Source organism: Alosa pseudoharengus, unplaced genomic scaffold, assembly GCF_046254945.1.
Source record: "Alosa pseudoharengus isolate Yale_2024_CS ecotype anadromous, Long Island Sound unplaced genomic scaffold, YU_APseudo_1.1 YU_APseudo_1.1_scf_11, whole genome shotgun sequence".
Classification (NCBI taxonomy): domain Eukaryota; kingdom Metazoa; phylum Chordata; class Actinopteri; order Clupeiformes; family Clupeidae; genus Alosa; species Alosa pseudoharengus.
This window is the reverse complement of record NW_027468576.1, coordinates 32502456-32525857: the sequence shown is the minus strand read 5'-3', so window position 1 is coordinate 32525857 and position 23402 is coordinate 32502456. Positions and strand designations below refer to the sequence as shown.

At 43.3% G+C, this 23402-nt stretch overlaps 1 protein-coding gene across 1 annotated transcript; it reads right to left on the bottom strand.

The window, feature by feature from the left end:
• Window positions 1-11889: 11889 nt before the first annotated feature.
• Window positions 11890-22558, bottom strand: LOC143116470 (fibronectin type III domain-containing protein 7-like). Its single transcript, XM_076277668.1, has 11 exons — window positions 22270-22558; window positions 18755-19018; window positions 17613-17870; window positions 16439-16690; window positions 15617-15871; window positions 15187-15444; window positions 14813-15064; window positions 14329-14583; window positions 13857-14117; window positions 12270-12299; window positions 11890-11921 (listed from the first exon to the last, which is right to left on the bottom strand). The coding sequence occupies exons 1-11, from the start codon at window positions 22556-22558 to the stop codon at window positions 11890-11892; spliced, it is 2406 nt and encodes an 801-aa protein (XP_076133783.1).
• Between the last annotated feature and the right edge of the window lie 844 nt (window positions 22559-23402).

Below are 23402 nucleotides of genomic sequence, written 5' to 3'. Positions count from 1 at the left end.
CGCCAAAATAGGTGCGTCAGACTCCCTTCTCTTGGTAGATAGTGGGGCAGCATTATCAGTCATACCAAAACAACTTTGGCTTGAGATCACTGAGGGGGGAACAGAGCTATCTGGACATCATGGTGACGTGTCTGCAGCTAATGGAGGGTTGATGGGGATATTGGGAAAATGGCAGACAGTCTGCCAGTTTGATACTTTGGCATTAATCGCTGAGTTTTTGGTAGCTGATGTGCCTTCCCAGGATATTCTTTTGGGTTTTGACTTCTTGAATAAATATGGTGTCGTTGTGGACTTTGGTAAAAAGGAGTGCTGTATAATGGGTAAAATGTTTCCCCTGATTGTTCCGGCAGATATTGATAAACCCCGGACTGTGATCGTCTTGGAAGACACTGTAATTCCCCCACGTAGTGAGGCAATCATTGCTGGAAAGGTGGATAATTCCTTCATGACCAGCTGTGAGGGTATGTTGGAACCATCAGACACACTATCAAACCAATGTGATGTAATGATCGCTCGGGTGGTCTGTAGAGTGGAGAGGGGTAGACTGCCGATACGAGTGATTAATGTAACTAAAGATCCCCTTACATTGAAGGAGGGTATGAGGCTGGGAACTTTACATACTGACATTGAGGTGAGCTGTAAGGCTGAACATTTGGGCATGGGGGAGGATGAGGATGGCCCAAAGGAGCCTTGGTCTGTTGACAAGCTTATTGCTCATTTTGGATTACATCAGAAGAATTTTACTCCATCTAACTTAACTGATATCTGTGTGTCTGTGTTTAGTGAGGGGGAGGGGGATTTGGGGAGAACTCACCTGACACTGCACCAGATCGATACAGGGGATGCAAAGCCTGTGAAGTTGCCACCCTGTCGTGTTCCCCTTCATTTACAACATGAGGTGTCTGACCATGTAAAGCAAATGTTGGCAAATAACATAATTCAGCCTTCTCATAGTCCGTGGGCAGCTCCAGTAGTTCTGGTACGTAAGCGTGACGGCGGCCTCCGTTTTTGTGTGGATTATCGAAAGTTAAACGATGTAACCCGGAAAGACGCGTATCCGTTGCCACGCATTGATGATGCCCTTGACAGTCTGAATAAAGCTTGCTGGTTCTCCACGCTGGATTTAGCCAGTGGTTACTGGCAGGTGGAGCTGGATCCTAGGGATAAACATAAGACTGCTTTTATCACTCGGCAAGGCCTGTTTGAATTCAATGTCCTCAGTTTTGGTCTTTGCAATAGTCCCAGTACATTTCAGCGACTGATGGATCTGGTGCTGGCAGATCTTCAGTGGACCACCTGTCTGGTGTACCTGGACGATATCATAATATTTGGACGGACATTTCAGGAACATTTAGGCCGTCTGGACGAAGTTTTAACAAAACTACGCCAGGCTAACCTTAAAGTCAAGCCCAGTAAGTGTAACTTGTTTGCCACTCAGGTGCAGTATTTGGGACATATCATTTCATCAAAGGGGGTGAAAGCTGATCCTGCCAAAGTAGAGGCTGTGCGTCAGTGGCCGGTGCCCAAAAATCAGACGGAGGTCAGGAGCTTTGTGGGGTTAGCCTCGTACTATCGGAGGTTTGTGAAGGGGTTTGCTGAGATTGCTCACCCCCTGCACCAACTCACTGAGAAAGGCAGGCGTTTTAAATGGACAGATGCATGCCAAACAGCCTTTGAACAGCTCAAACTGAGTTTAATGTCTGCACCTGTTCTTATATACCCTGATCCCTCCAAAACATTCATTTTAGATACGGATGCTAGCGATGCGGGTATCGGGGCTGTATTGTCACAAGAAGAGGGGGGGTGTGAACATGTTATAGCATATGCCAGCAGAGCCCTTACTAAGCAGGAAAGAAAATATGCCACAACCAAGAAGGAGTTAAGTATGGTCACGTTCATCAGGCATTTTAAACATTATCTGTTGGGTAAGGAATTTGTCCTGCGAACAGATCATAATTCCTTGAGGTGGCTGCATAATTTCCAGGGGTTAGAGGGACAGTTAGCCAGGTGGGTGGAGCAGCTAGCAAGCTTTCAGTATAAAATTGTTCATCGCCCTGGACGAGGGCATGCCAATGCTGACGCCCTTTCTAGGCTGCCTGCTTACCTGTCAACTCCAGTGCCCCCGGAACCAGCCCCACAGACACGAGGGGCGCCTGTAATAGCTGCAGTGCAAAATGTGCCTCCTAATGTAACTCCAGGGTGGGAAGGGGATGAGTTGGCTCTGGCGCAGCGGGAAGATGCCGAGTTACAAAAGATCATTGCTCTAAAAAAAGAGGGAGTGACTTGTTTGCAACCACCGGATGATTTACAAAAGTATGCACTGGTATGGTCCCAGTTACAAATGCAGGGCTCCCGGTTGGTGAGGTTTCCTCCATCGAACTCGGATGCCGCAAACCAGGTCCAGGTAGTTATTCCTACTGTAATGATGTCAGAAATTTTAAGACAGTTGCATAATGATATTACGGGTGGACACTTGGCAATACAGAAACTACAAGCAAAAGTGAAAGACCGTTTCTATTGGCTGGGCTGGTTTGGGGATGTAAAGCGATGGTGTCGTGAATGTGTGGATTGTGGGTCCAGAAAAGATGTGGGGAAACAATGGCGGGCTCCACTCCAATCGGTTGTAGCATCAAGCCCATATGAGCGGGTGGCGTTGGACATTTTGGGACCTCTCCCCGAAACCCCCAAAGAAAACAAATACATTATAGTTATTGGGGATTACTTTTCCAAATGGACGGAGGCATTCCCTCTTCCTAATCAGGAAGCTGAGACGGTGGCCAAGTTGTTGGTTGAACAGTGGGTGTGCCGCTTCGGAGCCCCCAGGATAATCCATACTGATCAGGGCCGAAATTTTGAATCCAGGTTATTTAAAGAAGTGTGTCAGTTGCTGAACATTCATAAGACCAGGACATCACCTTATCATCCTCAATCTGATGGAATGGTTGAAAGGTTTAACAGGACACTGGCATCCATGTTGTCTCTATTTGTAGATGATAACCAAGCTAACTGGGATATCCTGTTGCCTTATGTGATGATGGCCTATAGAAGCAGTGTGCACTCCAGTACTGGGTTTACACCCTATAAAGTTGTTTTTGGAAAAGAGATAGTCCTTCCTGTGGATGTTATGCTTAACCTTGGTAATGGGGAAAGATTTTCTTCCGCTTCAGAGTATGTGGCTAGATTGTTGGAGACCTTGTCTACAGTGGTAGAGGCGGTAAAGGGCCATCAGCTAAGAGCCTCTGGGATACAGAAGGAAGAATATGACTTCAGAGCACATTTCCAATACTATTCTGAGGGAGAATTGGTGTGGGTCCGGGGGAAAGTTAGGAAAAGGGGGCTCTGTCCAAAATTACAACGAAGGTTTAAGGGGCCTTATAAAGTCACAGAGAGGATAACAGAAGTTCTGTATAGACTGGTGCCTGTTGAGGGGGGGACAGAAATAGTGGTGCACTTCAACCGACTTAAACCATGTCTTTCTTCTGTAACCGAGGTTACCAACCAAGAGTGTGCAGAGAGCCCACGGACAGCTGGCATCCCACCTAAAGAGACCTGGCTGCAGACCTCAGCTTCTACAGCGGGTCGAGAGAGCGAGGTGGTAGTGCCAGGGGCCAGATCCGAGGTGCCCCCAGTCACACCTACAAGGAGAGCAAGCAGTGTGCCAGGAAGCTGCGCCGCCTCAGTAGGATCACAAGGGCAATGAGACCGGCCGGCTCCGGCCACACAGAACCAAGGTGGTCAGGAATCTTCACACCCTGGGACCATACGAACACCCATGACTAGCCATTCTGAAATGACTGGGGAGACCCGGCAAGGTGCATCGCTATCCAAAGACTCACGCCAAGGACGCTCAAGGAGGGTACCAGTGTGGTCCCTGGACTATGAAATGTTTTGAATTCGACTCGAGGACGAGTCTGCTTTATGGGTGGGGGGAGTGTAATGAAATGACGTTGGATGAATGTAATGACGTTGGATGAATGTATTGTTATGACTGTCGTATGTGGGGGGAGGGATCTGAGGGAAGAGTGGGTTGAGTTGATTGATTGCTCGCACCTGACCACTGATGAGCATGAATGAGCAGGAACTTTGGAGCAGTGATTATCGTAGAGGCATAGCCATAAAAGGACGAGCACAGCGAAGGGTGAGTTGAACTGGGAAGTGGCGTGTGGTTGCTAACGCCGAGCTGCACTCAAGGTTTGGGGGTGGGTGCCGTTCGTATGCTATTTAGGGCTGCCGGCGGCGAAGATAGTTTAGCGGGCTAACCTGTAGATAAGGCCGGGCATAGGAGTGCGTAGGCGTTGCTGCTTCTCAAGAAAGAGGTGTTCCGGTTCCGCTATTGTTCGGAGGCCTCACGAGCGCTGGACTGGCGTCTGTTTTCTCCCTGTGCCAACCAGCGCCAAAGCCTAGACCCCGGGGAAGGGTCTTGTATCCCGGGAGAGTTAAGTGTTTATTAACTTTTCGTGTGTGTGTGTGTGTGTATGTGTGTAACTTATTTTAAACCTGGCAGTAGTCATTTCATGATTGGGTGGGAGGGTTGTGATGATCTAAATCCAATGTTGTAGTCTGACGGCGTCTTTGGTATGAATCTTAAAGTGCAGTGTGAACCTGTGCGGTGCCCTATGGGGGTGGTGTGTGCTATAGCTTTTGCCTATTTATTGTGTGTGTGATCGCTTTTGTATGGTCTCTTTATTGCGGTGTCTTCTGTGTAGCAGGCTTCATAGTGGTGTGGTGTTTGCCCAGGTTGATAGCATTTGGTTTTAGGACTTCATGAATCCCAGTCTGACATGTTTGGTAGCTGCATGAATTGTGTTAAATAAAGATTACTGTTTATACATCTGTGCTACTTTTTCTGTAGAGCATTCCTCTAGTTACAACAGTCTGACCTCACATTCTAGGTTTATTACAGTAGTAACACATGACTACATAGTAGTAACACAAGACTACATAATAGTAACACACGACTACATAGGATCCATTACATGTGAAAACATTAAAAATAATTTTATTAACAGCCTGCAGGCCAGGGTAATCTAATATTACTGCATTAACATCAACTCGCATGGAATTGGAACACTCAATGCGCTCAATGCGCCTCAACCCTCTGCTGAAACTGCAAGCGTAGATTGCTTGCTTATAAACTCACACTGCGCAGAAACAAAACTTAATGTAGCCTAACTTATTTAACCGTGCAGAAACCAAATAAAATCATTCATATGCATACAATCCCCAATATGCGTGAACTAGGCCTTTAGAAGAAGGCCATCTTACGAGCGTTGTGCAAAATCGTTAACGATGTTCCCAATATTTAATGCTCTGGCTCTCGTATTTTCAATGGACAGGATAGCTAACCCACTGAGCCTCTCCTGCCCCATGCTGCTCCTTAGGTAGGTCTTAATACGTTTGAGTTTGGAAAAAGATCGCTCAGCTGTTGCCACAGTCACAGCCAATGTCAGAAACAACATGAGAGCAGTCAGGGTCGGACTGGGAGCAAAATTCGGCCCTGGCAATTTTCTCCTGGACCGGCCGACCACTGGACCGACAACCCCCCCCCCCCCCTCCCCCCACACACACACACACACACACACACAAAATCCCCTCCATAAATAACAAACACACAGTATTATGCTGTAGCAACACTTCATAAACTGAACCCAAACATTTAGATTTGGACCTATAGCCTAATCACAATAACACGGGGGTCCGGGGGTGTCTCTCCGATTAAAAAAAAAATCTGGTTGCTAATCACACCGTTTTAAAGTGATTTGAAATTGAGAGGGACAGGATTCAGGGATAGGCTACTAAAGACAGGCTCATCTTCTGTCTGTCTCACGTCATGTTACCCCATGCATTAAACCACATGTCACTGCTTGACTAAATGGAAAATATAAGCTACTGAACATGGACATCGTCATAGTTGACAGAAATTACGTTTTGTGCCAACATGTTGTAGAAACACAAACACAGCCTTTATTTGGTGCAAATCTTCTCCTTTACTTTGGTTATAGTCCGCGATTCACATTAACTGTAGACTATCACCACAAGTCTATAGGCTACTAAACGTTTTTGCCCTAGTTTGTGTGCCGTCATCACATTTTGCAATACCTTCGTTACTAACCTACCAGTTGATAGCCTACTTTTTACCTGCATCGACTCGCGATTGATTGTGCATCTAATGTAACACTCGGTGGAGATACCACTTTCCAAGTTTCACTTTCGTTGTGAGCTAAAAGCATAGGCCTACTATATGGGAAATACTTTGAAGTTCCTTTTGAATAGTATCCAAAAATGAATGGGTTTTCTTTAACCTGCGCTACACTTTTCCACCAAGTTGTGCGAAAATTGTAGGCTACCTGTAGTTTTTTTTTTTATGTTGACAGAACCGAACTACAGGTGCAGTAGCCTAAATGAGCTCTTGTTAGCGCGTGCAACTAGCCTACGTCTATAAAAACAATATATTTATGGAATAAAACTAGACCTCTGATTGTTTACGGTTAAACTAAAACAGCTATTCCCCAACAGATTAACATCCAGCTTGACTCAACTTCACTGACCCCAACTAGATCGGCACGAAACTTGGGCGTTGTAATTGATGACCGACTTAACTTCTCTGAGCATATAGCTTCTATTGCAAAATCATGCCGGTTTATGCTTTACAACATTAGGAAGATCAGACCTTATCTGACACAAGATTCCACACAACTTCTTGTTCAGACCATGGTCATCTCTAAGCTGGACTATTGTAATTCACTATTAGCTGGCTTACCCGCTTGTGTAACAAGATCATTACAGCTGATTCAAAATGCTGGAGCACGCCTGGTCTTCAATCAGCCAAAGAGGACACATGTAACTCCTCTCCTAGTTACTCTCCATTGGCTCCCTATAGTAGCCAGGGTTAAATTTAAATCTCTCACTTTGGCCTATAGGACACTAACTAGATCTGCTCCTAGTTATTTTAATTCAATAATCAAGCCTTACATCCCCAACCGCCCACTGCGGTCTTCTGGTGAGCGTATGTTGTGTCGACCAGTCATAAAAACTGGGTCTAATTCCAGACTCTTTTCTTCAGTGGTTCCATGTTGGTGGAATGAACTGCCCAGTGCTCTCCGTTCCTGTGGTAGTTTTGGGTCGTTTAAGAGGGGTCTAAAGACATTCCTATTCAACATATACTTAGTTGTTTAAGCGCTTATGTGTTATGGTTTATATAATGTTGTTTTATTTTAATTGGACTGTTAATTAATTTGACATTATTGTTTATTATTGATATTCTCCTTAATGTAGTCTTAGCATGTTATTGTGTTTATATTATTGATTGAATTGACATTATTGTTTTATTATTGCCTTTCCCCTTTTTTACATTGCTTTTTTTATTAGGCTATTGATTGAATTGATATTATTGTGTACTACAACTATTCTCCTTACTATATTTGACCTAGATTTTAATCTGTTCCCTGTTCATTTTTAAATATTATTATGTTGTTTTGTATTTATATGTCGCTTTGGACAAAGGCGTCTGCTAAATCCATAACCATAACCATAACCATAAACTGCAATAATGTTAACACCAGCCAGCGGAGGGCACTTATACAGCCTAGGCTACCATGCACTCGAACTCGAACAAATCCACTTGAGGGGTGGGGCAGGGGGGCGCGATCGTAACACACACTGAACCTGTCTTTAAGAGGCAAAAATTAATTATTGACCGGTCACCCCCAAGCCAAATGGATGCAACTGCATTTATAGGCTAGGCCTACATAACTGGCCGCAAATAGGCTAAATAACTTAAAAAAAAAAAAAAAATCCCGGAGGTCACCGGCCCACATGTAGACCGGCCCACCGGGCATTTGCCCGGTTGTACAGATTACCAGTCCGAGCCTGAGAGCAGTACACACTTCCCCGAATGTGGATGTTACACTGTCATAATCTACCACCAGCATTTTGGCAAGTTGAAAAATAGATGACTTCTGTTCATCATCACCTGCGAGTTGAAGGGTCATGACGTAAAGACTCAAACACATGACAAGTTTCCCGCATACTTGCAAATCTTTGGGAGAGCTGACTGATTATGATATCCAGAGTTGCATTAAATACCTGCACTTTGATCTCTCTGCATCGGTTAAGCGCTCATCTTCCGATAGTTCGTCAAAGTGACGCTTCACTCAACATTTTCAAATGTACTCTGAACCCCCCATTTATTTGCGAGCGTCTGCGCTGTAGCCTTGGCCTGGTCAAAGGCATGCCGGCAGTCAGAAAGGACCTGTATAGAATTTTCCAGCAATTGCATTGCGGGGGTAGCGACGGACCCCGGGAGGTCACGGGCCCTGGTGCGACTGCACTTGCTGCACCTACTATAGTTACGCCACTGAGGCTAGGCCTAGGCTACATGTCAACATAAGACTAGCTTGTGCTAGTTTCAATAACGTCAATGCTTTAGCTCCGCTAACCTTTCTCTCTGCCTTCCATCCATCCTCACGGGATCAAAAAAGTATACTATATGTAAAACAGCAAGCAACCACGCAAATCCGTCGACTACAAAACTCTTCGAACTTGATCGTTTGTAGAGTCATGCCAATAGACGAGGGGCCGCTCATTTATCCCCCTACATTTCTGTAAATAGACTTGACCTGCAATCGGTTCATTGGATAAACCAGAAACACATTCCCCATTCCCAGAAGGCTTTGCTCCATTCTAGCTTAGGCTTACGTTAATTTAAGTACAAACAAACAAATGACATTGTCATTTTTTATTTGTGATGAAAGTTCAGTAACGCCTGAATAAGACAAAAATGAAAGAGATAAAAAAACTAAGGCTAGCCTACACACAAAAATCAGCATGGGAGAGATGAGTGTGCAGGGTAACCATGAATGACATATAGACAGTGAGCAAGTCGTATAAATATTGGTTAGACTTCCTTAATATTAAAGTGTGAATCTTGGAGATTTTCGCGGAAAATTTTTAGTGCAATTGCAAGGTCGATCGGCCGGCCCACCGAGAGAACTCCCGATAGTCCCGATTGCCACTCCACCCCTGTATTTTACTGCCTACTTGTGGTGTACACTGAAACCACCCACAACTGATTTTCATTCATTGCATCTCTTTCAAGTCCTGAGGAACTATCTATTGAAGTTCCTGTTGGCTATGTTTGTGTATGTTGTCAGGAGTAGATGGTACTTTTTACCCACATAAGTATCAGTTTCCTTCATACTGTGCAACCGAATGTTAAGTAGAACTCAATATTGTGTAGCCTACTTCTGATCCTCCATTAGGGAAAACACTGACTCAGTTTATGGGAAACAGTTTCAGCTTTTTCCTCTAAATGGTGTCATGTTAACTGGGGCATAGGTCAGTAAACTTTTCACCAAAGAATACTGTATGCCCTAAAAATAATTGGGCCTCTCTCTCTTTTGTGGATGTTACATAACTGCTTCTAAAATTGACACATCCCTTTCTGCTATTCTCTTGCACCTCTTCACATTTTGTGTGTGTTGTGCCTCATGTTGCGTTGTGTTAGTATGACTTTAGTGCACTCACAAGCAGCCATTAGTTCTTAGGCATTGATCAAGGTGAGGTGAGGGGTACTTATGCGTCTGTTGTTTCACATACAGCCTCCCTGTAGGAGGGATGCCAGTTTAATCACTAACATTCCTTTGTTTGAGGCACAGGAATAACTTGTGTTGTAAGTAGCACACTACAATAAACACAACTCCCATTTAAAAGCTTAATTTTTGCGAGAACTTGAGCCATGACAGGAAACATTGTCATTTTCTTTAGAAAAAATAGAAAAAATATAAAATTTTACCTTGTTAGCGCTAGATTTTATTTAACATACTGTTTATCTTTTATCAGAACTACCTTTATTGTTGTTGGTGTTTATTTATGCAATAAGCAGGTTGTAGGTTCCAGTGACCTAGAACAGCTAAGGGGTGTTGTTAGGCACAATGCAATTTAGCCAATCATATGAAGTTTCAGAAAAGGGGTAGTTTTACACAAAACTATAGCTCTTTAGTAGTGAAAAGCCTGCTGCCTCACACAGCAACACACACACACACACAATTACTCTTTCTGCTGTTAAAGAATGTGTTTGAGTTGTCTGTATGCTGCTGAGACCTTGAATTTCCCCTGGGGATCAATAAAGTATCTATCTATCTATCTATCTATCTACACATACACACACACACACACACACACAGACTCGTCTTTCTTTCTTTGACAATGGCAGTACATTCCATGCAGCAGGATACTCTAACAGAATAAAAATGAAACAGATCAATTTGCCAGTGCTTGTGTACTGAATTTATTACACATCCTCTGGTGGGGAGACTGTGCCATGTAGGACTTACAGGAAGCATTACTCTGGATGGTGTACAGCTCAGAATAGTACCAGAGAAGGCACGGAACTTTGGGCAGAGGGACAGGGCATTTTATAAAATTTATAAAAACCGAAATATATCAAATTGTGAAAAACATTACTCATTTTCTATTTGAACAGAGGTGCAACAAAACATATCAGGACTGTCTGAAACAAAATATGTATGGTCTTAATCTTGCCAATCTAAAATATATTTACGTTTTTTTTTCCACTTTCTTCACTATTGTCATTCACTTCTTTTTTTCTGAATTAAAAACAAGACAGATTGGAAATGTCTTTTAAAGTTACAAATTTAACTTTGTAGGCTGATATGAAAATTGGACATTCATATTTTGAGGAAATATAGTCCATCATTACAATTAGAATAGTAACCAAAATGGAACTTATCTTAAATTCATCATAATTACAAGAGTTTAGACTCTAAGGTGCATTTAGTTCATTAGGCATTGTATCTTATTAGCAGTGCAATGCCACAGGATGAAGGACTTTAAAAAAGTGAAAAATAAATTTGAGTGTTTATTTAATTATTGTGATTTCCTAAACATGTCTATTTTTTCTATTAACAATAGGATCAGAAAGGATAAAAAAAATCCTATTCATTCTCTAATGTCTTGACAGAATCAGTAATGTTTTACATTTAGGTTCCATTAACATTCCACAATGCCTAGTTAACATCATCATCAAGTCTATAGCACATAATATTACCTATGTATCTGTGCTTTAATTGTCCATTTTAATATGGCATAAAATGTAACAAAATGCTTTACACAATGAATGTCATCTTTTAACTACACTTATCATTCGTTCAAAATTAACTATTTTCCTCATATTACTTGATGCATCTTGTAATGCTATTTGTGGGAACATCAATGTAAAGCATTTCCAATGATTCCGTTGACAGCAGACACGTGTGTGAAATATTCCCCTTCCAGTCCAGTGCTGGGAGGGACGCAGTAAGGGTAGAGGGGTTTTCTGGTCTGGCTCCTGGGGGTGATGGATGCTTTGGATGCTTGGTAGATTTAGCAGCTGTGTGGGAGAAAAAGTCACAAAGTGTGTGTGCGTCTTAGATGAAGCAGATGAGAATATGTGTGTGACAAATTACTTTCAACAGATTAGGTGTCTGCCAGCTTTCATGTTGTTAGTTATTTTTTACAGAAACATGATTCCATTTGTCGCCCTGATAATAAGGACTTTATTATCATAAGGACAATTTCATAGGTGCCCCTCCTGAGACTTGATCCACAGCCCGACAAAGGCAAGTTCCGTCATTCTGTCATCTTTTATGCAGCCTCTGGCTGCATGACACAGTCACACACTCCAGCTAAGTGTACTGAGTGTGTGTGTGTGTATGGCTGTGTATCTGTGTGTGTGTGTGTGTGTGTGTGTGTGTGTGTGTGTGTGTGTGTGTGTGTGTGTGTGTGTGTATGTGTGTGTGTGTGTTTGTGTGTGTGTGTGTCTGTGCGTGTGCGTGTTTTTGTTTCAAGCTTTATAGTTTCTCCTTACCAGAAATGACATATCAGAATGTTCTAATCCACACTCCTCCTGCCCCGATAGATTACTGAATAGAAAGAAAGAAAATACGAATGAATATCAGGAAGAACAAACCACAGCAAATGGCCATCTTACATTCAGAGTGTGATGTGATCTTTCAGAAGACCATGACATAAACATTGATCACACATTATCATTTAACCAAAAGCAATGAGTGTTTTCAATGGGTTTAAAGGTTCTCATGTGAGAACACTTACATACAGTATGCATGCATACATACATGCCTGTATGTAAGTGTTTATATATATAGAGTACATACATATAATGATGGTACAGCATATTTATACCAACAAAATAATACATTGTTTGCTATTTGTTTGTTTGGTGGAAAAGGTGGAAGGTGGAAAAGACTCACTTGTTCCCACGTAATCTCCTGTGCAGGATACTGTCAGAGAAGAGAGAAATTATTTCAGTTTGAGCATTCTAGCAATTGGTTGGAGCTTTTAATGAATGGCAAAACAAATGATTACGCAAGTACCCAAAAAACAAGCCCATTATTGTCAAAGGTTCTTTGCACTCCTTTCTAAGAACAACCTACTAGACCCTAAGCAGTGTGGTTTCAAGATGGGTCATTCTACAGAAACTGCTCTTTTATCTGTCTGAAGCACTGGTAGTAGCTAAAGTATCTCCTCAGTCATCAGATTTCATTTTACTTGACTTATCTGCAGCCTTTGATACAGGGAACTAAGACATTCTCATTTCTACATTATATGAGCAAGGAATTTCTGGAAAAGCATGAAATTGGCCTGCATACTACCTTATTCATTCATTCAGTATCTGTTGGCAAGTACAGATATCAGACTCTCACAAGTTCACTACAGTTGTACCTCAGGGATCAATACTTGAGCCCCTTCTGTTGTCCATTTGCACCACTTCCTCAGGTGGGATCATTCATTCCCATGGATTCGCCTAGCACTATAATGTGGGTGTTACTCAACTTTCTTTCCCACCAGATGACAACTATTTCTGCTCAAATTACTGCATGCCTCAGTGATATTCAAGTCTGGATGAAAGATCAACACCTTCACATCAATTTCTCCTAAACTGAACTTCTGGTATTCCAAACTAATCCAGCCATTTCCCAAAAAGCAACCAGCTTGGCTCTTCTTCATTGAACTCAGCTAAAACAGCACATCACTTGGATGTCATAATTGATGATCAACTACATCTTGCATCTTGCATTGCAATGCATTGTTATCTTGCATTGTTATCACATTGTTATCTTGATGGTATGATCAAGCGTTATGCCCCCTCTCGCCTGCCCACTGCGGTCCTTTGATGAGTGTCTGCTTAGTCTGTCTTTCATCAACACTAAGAGTTCATAGTCAAGAATGTTTTTTTTTCTGGGATTCCTTTGTGGTGGAATGATTTACTTAATGCCCTTTGTCTAGTGATATTCTTGGGCTTTCCAAAAAGACTCATCTGTTTACCTTGTATCTTACGACTTAATTCTCCTTACAATCAAAGTTTATATATGTTTATGGTTATTGTTATAATGACAATTTGCTATTGTTATTATTCTGTGAAAATGATTTAGTCTATTACTATTATTAGTATGTTTATTATGTTGTACTTTGCTTTGGACAAAAGTGTTTGCCAAGAACTATAACAATAACACTAACCAAGTATTATAACACAACAAGGTATTATTTAAGTATTAGTATATAATAATAATTAGTATTAGTATATAACAGAACAAGGCACGTAACAATCATAATGCTACTTTCAAACAACAACAACGAAGATGCCCTCAAAAGCATTTTTCTGGGAGCGTCAAGTCATTGAATTAGACCAACACCTCCAGAAAGCTCAACTGTGTTTGGTGTCCCAGACTCACTCCCCTCAATGGAATGAAAGCCGTTGATATAGAAAGGAAAGAAGAAAAGAAAATGGAAATAGCAAAGACAAATACTGTCATCAAGCCATTTTATAAATGCTATACCTGAGTAAAGCTTGTGTGGACAGAATGAGACCTGGCTGCCGTCCATGTTAAAGGGCGCCACGACGACCGTGTAGACATCGCCACAGGTGACGTCCGAGATGTCACAGTGGCTTCCCCCAGGTGGAGTAGAGCAGGTGTAGTTGCCAGCGCTGCCATGGACGTCCACGGTGTAGTTGCTGAGCGAGCCAGACGAACGCCAGTACACCCTCAGCGTGTTGTTAGCCATACTGTACAAACGCACACCTGATGGGCAACACACACCTGTGGAGAAGAGACGAGAAGTGAAGGGAAGTGATAGGAGATGCCAATTGTAACTATACACACATGAAATGGTGTAGTGTGTATTGTGCTGTTTTTTTTAAATAAAGAATGAAATATAGACAGGGAGAAGGTGGGAGGGAGTAAAGAAGGGAAGGGGAGAGAAAGAGGGAGATAGTGTGTGTGCCAGTGTGTGAGTGTGTGTGTGACGCACTTGAAGAGAATCCCTGGTAGTTGCACTCCGCCTTGCGGCCCGTGCGGCTCGTCACCTCCATGGAGACGTTGTAGCTGGTTCCGCAGGTGATGCATCCCATCAGGCAGTGCGTGTCCTGGGCGTGGCAGCGGGCATGGCCCCGGGGAGAGGTCAGGGATGTGAGGAAGGTGTGAGCTCCTCGTGCTGCTGACCAGGTCACGTTGCTCATAGCCTGGGTCACTTGATCCACTGTCAGGTTCACTGGACAACAGGGCACTGAGTGAGAGAGACAAAAGTGCAATAATAATGTGTTATAAGTCAGTCATAAGGTATGTCTGTACTGTAATATACTAGCCAAGAAAATTTGAGGTGGGGAAGTTCGATCAGGGTCGTTCCATTGACGAGACTCTTCGAAAATTTGAGAATTGTGCAGACCAATCCAATCCACACACACACACACTCACACAGACACAAAAACACTGCAACTTCTCATTCCCCACTATACCTGTTTCTAGTGGAACGACATAGCTTGGAAGACTTGCTCCAGCACTGGTGGTAGCCATGACAGTGACATCACAGGTGGAGCCACAGGCTGGCTCTTGTACCTCACAGGATGTTCCATTTGACTCACAGGAAAATGTATCCGTCTCACATACAAGACTGGCTGTGTAGTTGGCTGCACTGTTGTCAGATGTCCAGCTGACTGTCACACTTCCATCTGCCTGAGATACACTCTGGATTTCAGGCATACAGGGAGCTGAGAAGACAAACACGTATGCATGCAGTAAACAGCAAAGTAACAAATTCCTCATATAAATATTTGTGTGTGTGTGTGTGTGTGTGTGTGCGCGCTTGTGTGTGTTTGTCTGTGTGCTCTACCTGTCTCATGCGCCTGTGGTTGGCAGTTGCGGTTGCAACCACTGAGCTCACTACATGGAATGACCACCACGTTGTAGCGACTGTTGCAGGACAGGTCCGACAGTGCACACACAGGAGACGTGTCATTACACACAATTAGCTCGGATTGGTCTACAGCCCGGGTCTCATACAATGTTGCCCCACGGACTGCTGACCACATGATTTCCAGTGTTTCCGTGGAGACCAGTGAGATAGACACATCCGCTGGACAGCAAGGAACTGAAAGAAGAAGACAAAAACACACACACACACACACACAAATATATGAATATACTCAGACAATTTATTATACACAAGACAAAGACAAAAGTACAGTACATGGAATGCAAGTGTGTAGATGTTTGAGTGTATGTGTGTGTGACTGTGTGTGTGTGTGTGTGTGTTCTCTTACGTGTGGTATAGTTGAGCACAGGCCCAGGAGGGCTGGACCCAGCTTGGTTGTAGGCAAACACGGTGACGATATAGGTGTATCCACATTGGCAGCTGTAATAGCACGAAGTCTCCGAAGAATTACATCTCTGCTCCACACCATCATCGCGCTTCACAAAGGTACCATAGGAGTCTGCCGTGGCAACCGCATCCCAGTCCACCGAGCAGTTCCCTGCCTCTGGCTCCGATAGCCACACAGGATTGGGTGCGCAAGGGACTGCACAGATTTAATCAGTGAAGAGTCAACACTGTTCCAAAGACACTTACAGTACTGTAAATGATCATAAAAATAATATAACGAGGTATTGTAGCATTTTTTAATACACTATATCCAATTAAGTAAACGTGTGACCACGCACATCCCTTTTCACTGTTTCGGATGGGTGCTGGATCAGAGGAAAGAGTTCAAAAGTAAAAGAGACTGATCCGCACACCATATAGCTCCCATGGAAGGTTTTTTTATTTTGCGTGCAACGTTTCGAGCCCCTGGCTCTTCCTCAGGCAACCCTGAGGAAGAGCCAGGGGCCCGAAACATTGCACGCGAAATAAAAAACCTTCCATGGGAGCTATATGGTGTGCGGATCAGTCTCTTTTACTTTTAATACACTATATCCAGCCATATGATATAGCTTGTTTTTCTTATTAACATCAGTCTATTACTCTATTCCTATCCCATGAATTAAATCCTAAAGCATGAGTATGTGTGTGTGTGTGTGCGCGTGCGTGCGTGTGTGTGTGCGTGCGTGCATGTGCGTGTGTGTGTGTGTAAATAAAACTTCCTTACTGCTGACAAACTTGATAGGGTTGGAGGGCAGGCTGGGTCCGGCCTGGTTGCTGGCAGTGAGCGTGATGTAGTGCGTCTCCCCGCAGCTGAGGGGCGAGAGGGAGCACGAGGAGGAGGAGGAGGTGCAGTTCAGGCCGCTGGAGCTTACTGCCATATGCTCGCTCGCCCCCTGAGAGGCGTTCCATGAGACCAGCAGTCTCACCTTCTCATCCCACACCACTGACAGCACAAAGTCTTGAGGCTGAGCTGGACCTGAAGACACAACACAACACAACCCAACACACACACACACACACACGCACGCACGCACGCACGCACGCACGCACGCACGCACGCACACACACACACACACACACACACACACACACACACACACACACACCACACACACACACAATGGATTAAGTGAACTTGAATGCTATAGGTTGGAACCTATGTAATAAAAGCATTGTGATATATTGGACAATAGACAATATCAACAGGCTTATGTTGATATTATGTTGGTATTACTGATAATATAATTATGTATGGTCAACTTTGGATTTATTTGAAACGCATCATTAAAAAGAGACAATGTCCTTTCAAGGGTAATAAAAAATAACATTCAAGTCAAAATAGTCTGATGTGTATAAATTATTCTAAAGACCATGTAAGCTACCTTGTAAACATTTCAATGTAATGTACTTCCTGTTCAAAAGACCTTTTATATTGGGTCTTTTATATTTTTGGATGTGTTAAAAGATTCACTTGTAACTTGTTATTATTAAAGGTTGTATCAGCGACAGCGGAGATACGTCACCTCTGTTGATGTTCAAACAAAACAGAGAGCTACAGTAGTTCGCTACTGCCTCCCCCTCCCTCCCGTGCAATAAAAACTCTTCTAAACGCACATCTCGTCGGTTATTGGTTGAAACACTTTATTTTGCTTTTGAGTGGGTTGCCAACCCTTGTTGGTGGCAGTTGTTTTGTGTACAGATCTCGGAGCCTAGGGTGCCTACAGAGACGCGTTTTTTTGACGGCCTGCTTATAGGACAGACAGCTAGCGGATCGTTAGGAAAGATTAGATAAATGTGATCATTTATGTTTGGGCCTTTTTTGGGCCTGAAATCGCTGATACAACCTTTAATTCAAGCGTCTAGTATTAGTGGACAGGTAGAGATTGCAGTAGTCTCACGTGTGAGCTGGCAGACTTCGGTGCTGTCCCCAGGCCGGCCTTCAGCATCCCAGGCCAGAACCGTGGTGCAGTAGGTGCTCCCTGGCTCCAGGTCCACCAGGGTCTCGGAGCTGGAGGTGGTGTTAAGGCGCCGCAGAATGTCCGAGCCCTGCAGGATGACCGTGAGGGAGTACTGCACAGCATGCTCCATTGGCTCCCAGTCCAGCTGGATGGTGTCATTACTGGGAGAGCTGGAGTTGACCTGAGGAGCTGACAGCACTGTGGGGCAGAGGTAAAGCAACTTAGATGCTATTTGTCATACTGTGTGTGTGTGTGTGTGTGTGTGTGCGCGTGTGTGTGTGTGTGTGTGTGTGTGTGTGTGTGTGGTGTGTGTGTGTGTGGCAGCAAAGGTAAATGAGTGAGCTGGCTACATGGGTATTACTGAAGTTTAATTCAACTCTCTTGAAAAATACAAGCCATTTCTGTATATCTTTGCCAATGAGGATGAATTGCTAAAACTAATCTGGCCGCATTATCAAAATGCTCTTTGTGTGCGTGTTTTTAGAAAATGTATCCAAATATTTATTTACCTTCCTTAAATCTGATACAGTGATTCATCCCCGGACCCTGAGTAAGATCATTGCTCAGCCCCCTGAATCTACCTGTGGTATGTTCTCCTACCTGTACTCCCACACCCACACCTCATCTTTGCCTTTGTTATTGGGAAGCCTGAATTTTTTGGCTTGAACGCCAAGAGCTGAGTGTTAGTTACTGCCTTACTGGCAAGATACTGAATATACAATAGGCAGAGAGAGCCAACAGGGAAGTTGCACATGTGTGAAAACTCAATACCGTCTGCTGCTCTCTAAATTGGCCTGAGGGCAGGGCAGGATATGCTATGGAGTCACTATCACCTTTTGTGCAGGTGGTGTCAAGCTGGATACATTTACCATACATTGCAGGATAGACTCTATACAATAAAGGGTAAGCCCCATATCATAATCCAGCCTAAAGTCAGGACTGCAGAGTGATACTGTGTTTGTGTATGTGTATTACAGAGAGAGACAGAGAGAGAGAGGGATAGAGAGATAGAGAGAGAGAGAGAGAGAGGCACTGGCTTTCCTTTTTCTGTGAGCGTGCAAATGCGTGACGGAGAACAGTACCTGTCTTGACCACAACTGGGACTGATGGCTGACTCCGTCCACCCAAGCTGTTGACAGTGAGCACACTGACACTGTATTCAGTGTAGGGTTCGAGACCATGGATGGTATCTGGGGAGCTGGAAGCTGGTGTCTCAGAGAAGAAGGTCCCATCAGCAGCCTCAGCTCGCACAAAGTAAGAGGCTGCTCCAGAGATGGCTTCAAACTCCACTGTGATGCTCTCACTCTGCTTGGATGTTGCCACCTCAATAGTGGGAACGTCAGGAGCTGTGGAGCGTGCACAGACAGATTAAGTGTCTCAAGATTACAAATATGTGAAAACATATTTGGTGCAAGGACATTTGTAAGGTTATTCAGTAATGTATACTTCATATTCTTCCTGTAGCGAAGGCTTGAGCTGTCTCACCTATTAGTCAGGGGGCCAAAACTGATATTGAAACTTTGTCGGACACTTTTTGGTACAAGCATACAACCTATCCATTTAACCCCTCAACATGTGTTCTAGCCAGGTTGTCAGCTAAGAAAATGTTTTTTTTCGTCCATTTTAACACTATATTCTTAAAAGTGGTAAAAGCGGATTTTTCCCCCCCCAAAGTGCTTTCATTTTCTTCCATGTTGCCTACTGTAATTTTGGGCAAATGTGCAATAAAATCCCACTTATGTGCAAGCATGATCATTAGGGTGGTTGTCAAGCCGGTTTATTTTTGTGTGTGTATATGAAGCAATTTCAGGCCAATTTGTTGGTTTCCTGCTCAACACGACATGCCAACAATAAATGTTGAATATCTCCACAACCACAAGGACCATATACATAAAAAAAGGTATCAAATGAAAGCTAACACTCATGGGCTGTCTGCAGAAGTGTCAGAATGAACATGTATTGTACAGTGTAAGAGACAACAGAACTAGAACATGAAAAAAAAAAACCAGAGAACCAGTTTTCAAAGTGAATATCAGCTTGGAAACATAACATAGTATCCCAAAACCTCTATCAATCAGTACCCCTATCTATGGGAATGGGTCAAGCCAAGTTTAAAGCTTGTAGGGAGAGACAGTGCAATGCTGCACAAGTTATAATTCTTTAATGTCAAGGCAGAAATGTAGAACTGTAGATGGTGGTCTATGGTGCTATTTGACTTCATTAATGTACCAGGTTATAACACAAATGACATTTAATTGACATATCACTATAGTTATTAATTCCATCCTAACATAACTGCTCTCTCACGTCTTTAGGGTTAGGGGTTAGTAACTAGTTAGTAGTAATAACTAGTCTTGCTGATCCTAGCACTAGATCCTAACAAATTGTCCTATAATTGTTGAGAGAATTGCTTAAACTGTTAACCATGTTGTTAGTCGCTTTGGTTAAAAATGCGTCAGCCAAATGTAATGTAATGTAATGTAATAACTAATAGTTGTATGGCAAAGGTATGTTTTTCCCCATCCAAGCAGTGACACTCAGGTAGGCAGCCAACAGAAGGCACCCAGGGACCATGTCCATGTGCTCAATCTGAGTCCTGGTTAGGGACACAGAAGAAGAGTTTACTGTTTTGATAATAAATACCTTCCCAATACAAAACATGCATGCATGCATCCAAGGGCATAATATAAATCTAATCTACAAAACAGGAAAAACAATATCATGCCAAATACTCTGAAACAATATAGTTGCATATAATGTGGCAAAACTCAATAATAATGATGTGAGTACCTGAGTATTCTTGCACCAAGCTGCACAGGCACATCCACATGCCCCACTACAAAATATTCCACTTTTTCGACATCGACACTGCCTGGTACTGCACTGACTTCCACTTTCCTTGCATCCACATATCGTCAGCTCCAAGCACCTGGCCTGTACAGGTTCTTTGATTAAAATCTGGGGAACAAGCATTCCATCCTTTATGTGCCAACCACAACTAGTTGGTGAGGGCAACTGTGGATGGGTCACTACTGACTGTTTCCAAACCTTTGTTTGATAGTAGGGACACATGAGGTGCAGAGACAAGGCATCCTGAGTTGGTGGTAAAGTATCCACATTGGCTTTCACTTTCCAAAACAGGGCATAGCAAACATCATGGATTGAAGTGCTGGTTGTTTTTGGATCATACAGTTTGCAGACAAACTGCTCTGCTGAGGATAGAATAGCTGGACTTGGTAGGCCTACTTCATCCTCACCAAAGTTGTGGAGAAGATGAGGGCACTGCTGGAACACTTTCCACGCCTTCTTTTTTCCTATTCCAGTGAACTGACTGGTAGTGTCACATCCAGTGATGGCATGAAATGCCAACAGACCATCCGGAATCTCATTTGACATTTTAATATCATGCACTTTAATGTAGCATGGTTTCTTGGCAGTAGAGGTCTGCACTCCCGCGGTAGACCCGCGTGTCCCGACGCAAAAGAGTGCGGCGCGGGACAACTTTTGAAAGCTCTTGCGGGAGCGGGCGGGATGAGAGAGGTGCGTTCGCGGGTGCGGGACAAACCGATGATTCACTGCACTCCCGCAAATTAAATATGTGCGTAAAATTAAATATGGAAATTATTAAAGTATACTGTTCATAGCTATAGCTCAGCTGGATGTTCTGTTAGGCAGCATTAAAAAACGGGGTTTAAGCATAACCAGAGACTTTCTAATGTGGAGACACAGCACTCAAAAAGAAATGCATGGGGCTAGTTTGTCACCCCAATATGGCCGTTGTCTACACATCCCACCCCTTCCTCGGCAAAACGTCGACATGTGAATACGTTGAGCCAATCATGTGGTGTGATGTGAATACATTGAGCCAATCATATGGTGTGTTGTGAAGACATCGTGCCAAATGTGTTGTGATCTCGCCACTGGAGCAAGATTGGTGTCGTGAAGCCTTGCGCACGCGCATTTCTGCCGATATGGATGCCCGACGAGTGCCCAAAAAGCGTTGTCAAATGGCCGCCGAGTGGAGGGACTTGCCTAAAAGGACTTTGGTTCAATTTGTTCCTGCTGCTCATTGTCAAAACTCAAAAATCGAAAGAGGAGGGCACCAGACTAGGCCTACTTCAGTTGTTAGCCTACATTCAGAACCAAGAAACTGGAGTTTTTCTCAGGTGTGTGCTCAGACAGAAAGAAAAACTGAATAGGCTATCCCTCCTGCATGCGGGCTTTAGCGGGCGGGAGCGGGACATCATGTTACAGATGCGGGCGGGAGCGGGACTAAAAATGACACATTAATGCGGGAGCGGGACAGAATATTCAACATTTTCACATTTATTCAACATTTATTGTTGGCACATCGTGTTGAGCAGGAAACCAAAAAATTGGCCTGAAATTGCTTGTACAAGTCACACAAAAAAAATTCAGGCTGACAACCACCCTAATATCTTACCTATGGATGTCTTCCACCTAAACAAATAGGGGGACAGCTTGTACCAAAACATGTCCGCAAAAGTCTTAACGGAAGCCCTTTTCAGAATTGGCCCCCTGACTATATTGTACTTAAGATGGACTCAACATGTCCATTGTATCAGGAATGACCTACCTGTGCTCGACTCCACCTCTCCTTGACTTAACACATTCAGGTCAGCATCCATCGCCTCCACCCTCACTGTGTACAGGGTGATGGGGAGCAATCCGTTGACAGAGCCCATGACCGTGTTCTCACTGAACTGTACAAAGGTAGAGGGTCCGGCTGTGTTCTTGGGGGTAGCCGTGACCTTGTAGGAGCTGGCACCATCGTGTCGACTCCAGCGGACAATAATGCTCTTTGTTGTTACGAAGTACACACTAATAGAAAGTGCACTACCTATGAGAGACAGTGAGAGTACCATAGTGAGCAAACGAGAGACAGCTCAACAGACAGATCGACAGATCAATATGTTGATGGAGTTTGTTGAAAGTAACAATATGGTCTGATTGGGTGTATATTTTGAATAGCAAATAGGAAGAGAATCCATCACAGCATACGGCTTCAATTTACCTTGGACTCCATACTGTGAATAGAGTACAGAAAAGTTGCAAATGAGATGTATGCCATGTTACTTCTACACGATTCATGAATGCATGACTCTAATGCAATTGAAGAAATATTACATTTTATGCCATGCAAAACTAGTCGCATCACTAATGTACTGACAGTAGTGGCTAATCCAAATGGTCTTAAAAAATAAAAGCACAATACAATTTTCTAATATAGCTTACCTGTGACACACAACTGCATAAGACAAATACAACAAGCCACTTCAAATTTGTCAAAGCCATTTTCTGGCTGTTAATTCCAGGTTTGGAGTGGTATCTCTTGACTCCCGATTTTCTGAACTTCATATGATTTCATGCCTGAAATACCTAGGCCTGTGCAACTCCACCCACAAACTTCTTTCAGCCTATTACAAATAGCAGGGGTGGGCTTACCTACAGCAGGTGAGAATGAGAAAATAAGTAGGCCTAATGGTAAATGTCAAAGTTTGTTTTAAAAAAAATATTTCTACAGGATTTGCTTATATTGGGTAGACTATGTAATTTAACTTAAAATGTAGGCCTACATAATTTTCTTAAGCTGTGAAGCATAGTTCAACCACTAGTTATGTTTACAAATAGGCAACTGGTGATTGACAAACAAAGACATTTTGCACAATTTAGAACAGTTATATAGACCTAATCAAAGAATATTAGTGT

Excerpts from the sequence above, each read along its gene's own strand:
- LOC143116470 (XM_076277668.1), bottom strand. The coding sequence starts at position 22,558 with ATGGTACTCTCACTGTCTCTCATAGGTAGTGCACTTTCTATTAGTGTG. Across the intron at positions 16,691-17,612 it reads CGAAGTCTGCCAGCTCACAC|GTCCAGCTCAGCCTCAAGAC; the intron begins GTGAGACTACTG and ends TTGTGTCTTCAG. Across the intron at positions 14,118-14,328 it reads CTACCAGGGATTCTCTTCAA|GTGTGTGTTGCCCATCAGGT; the intron begins GTGCGTCACACA and ends TCTTCTCCACAG.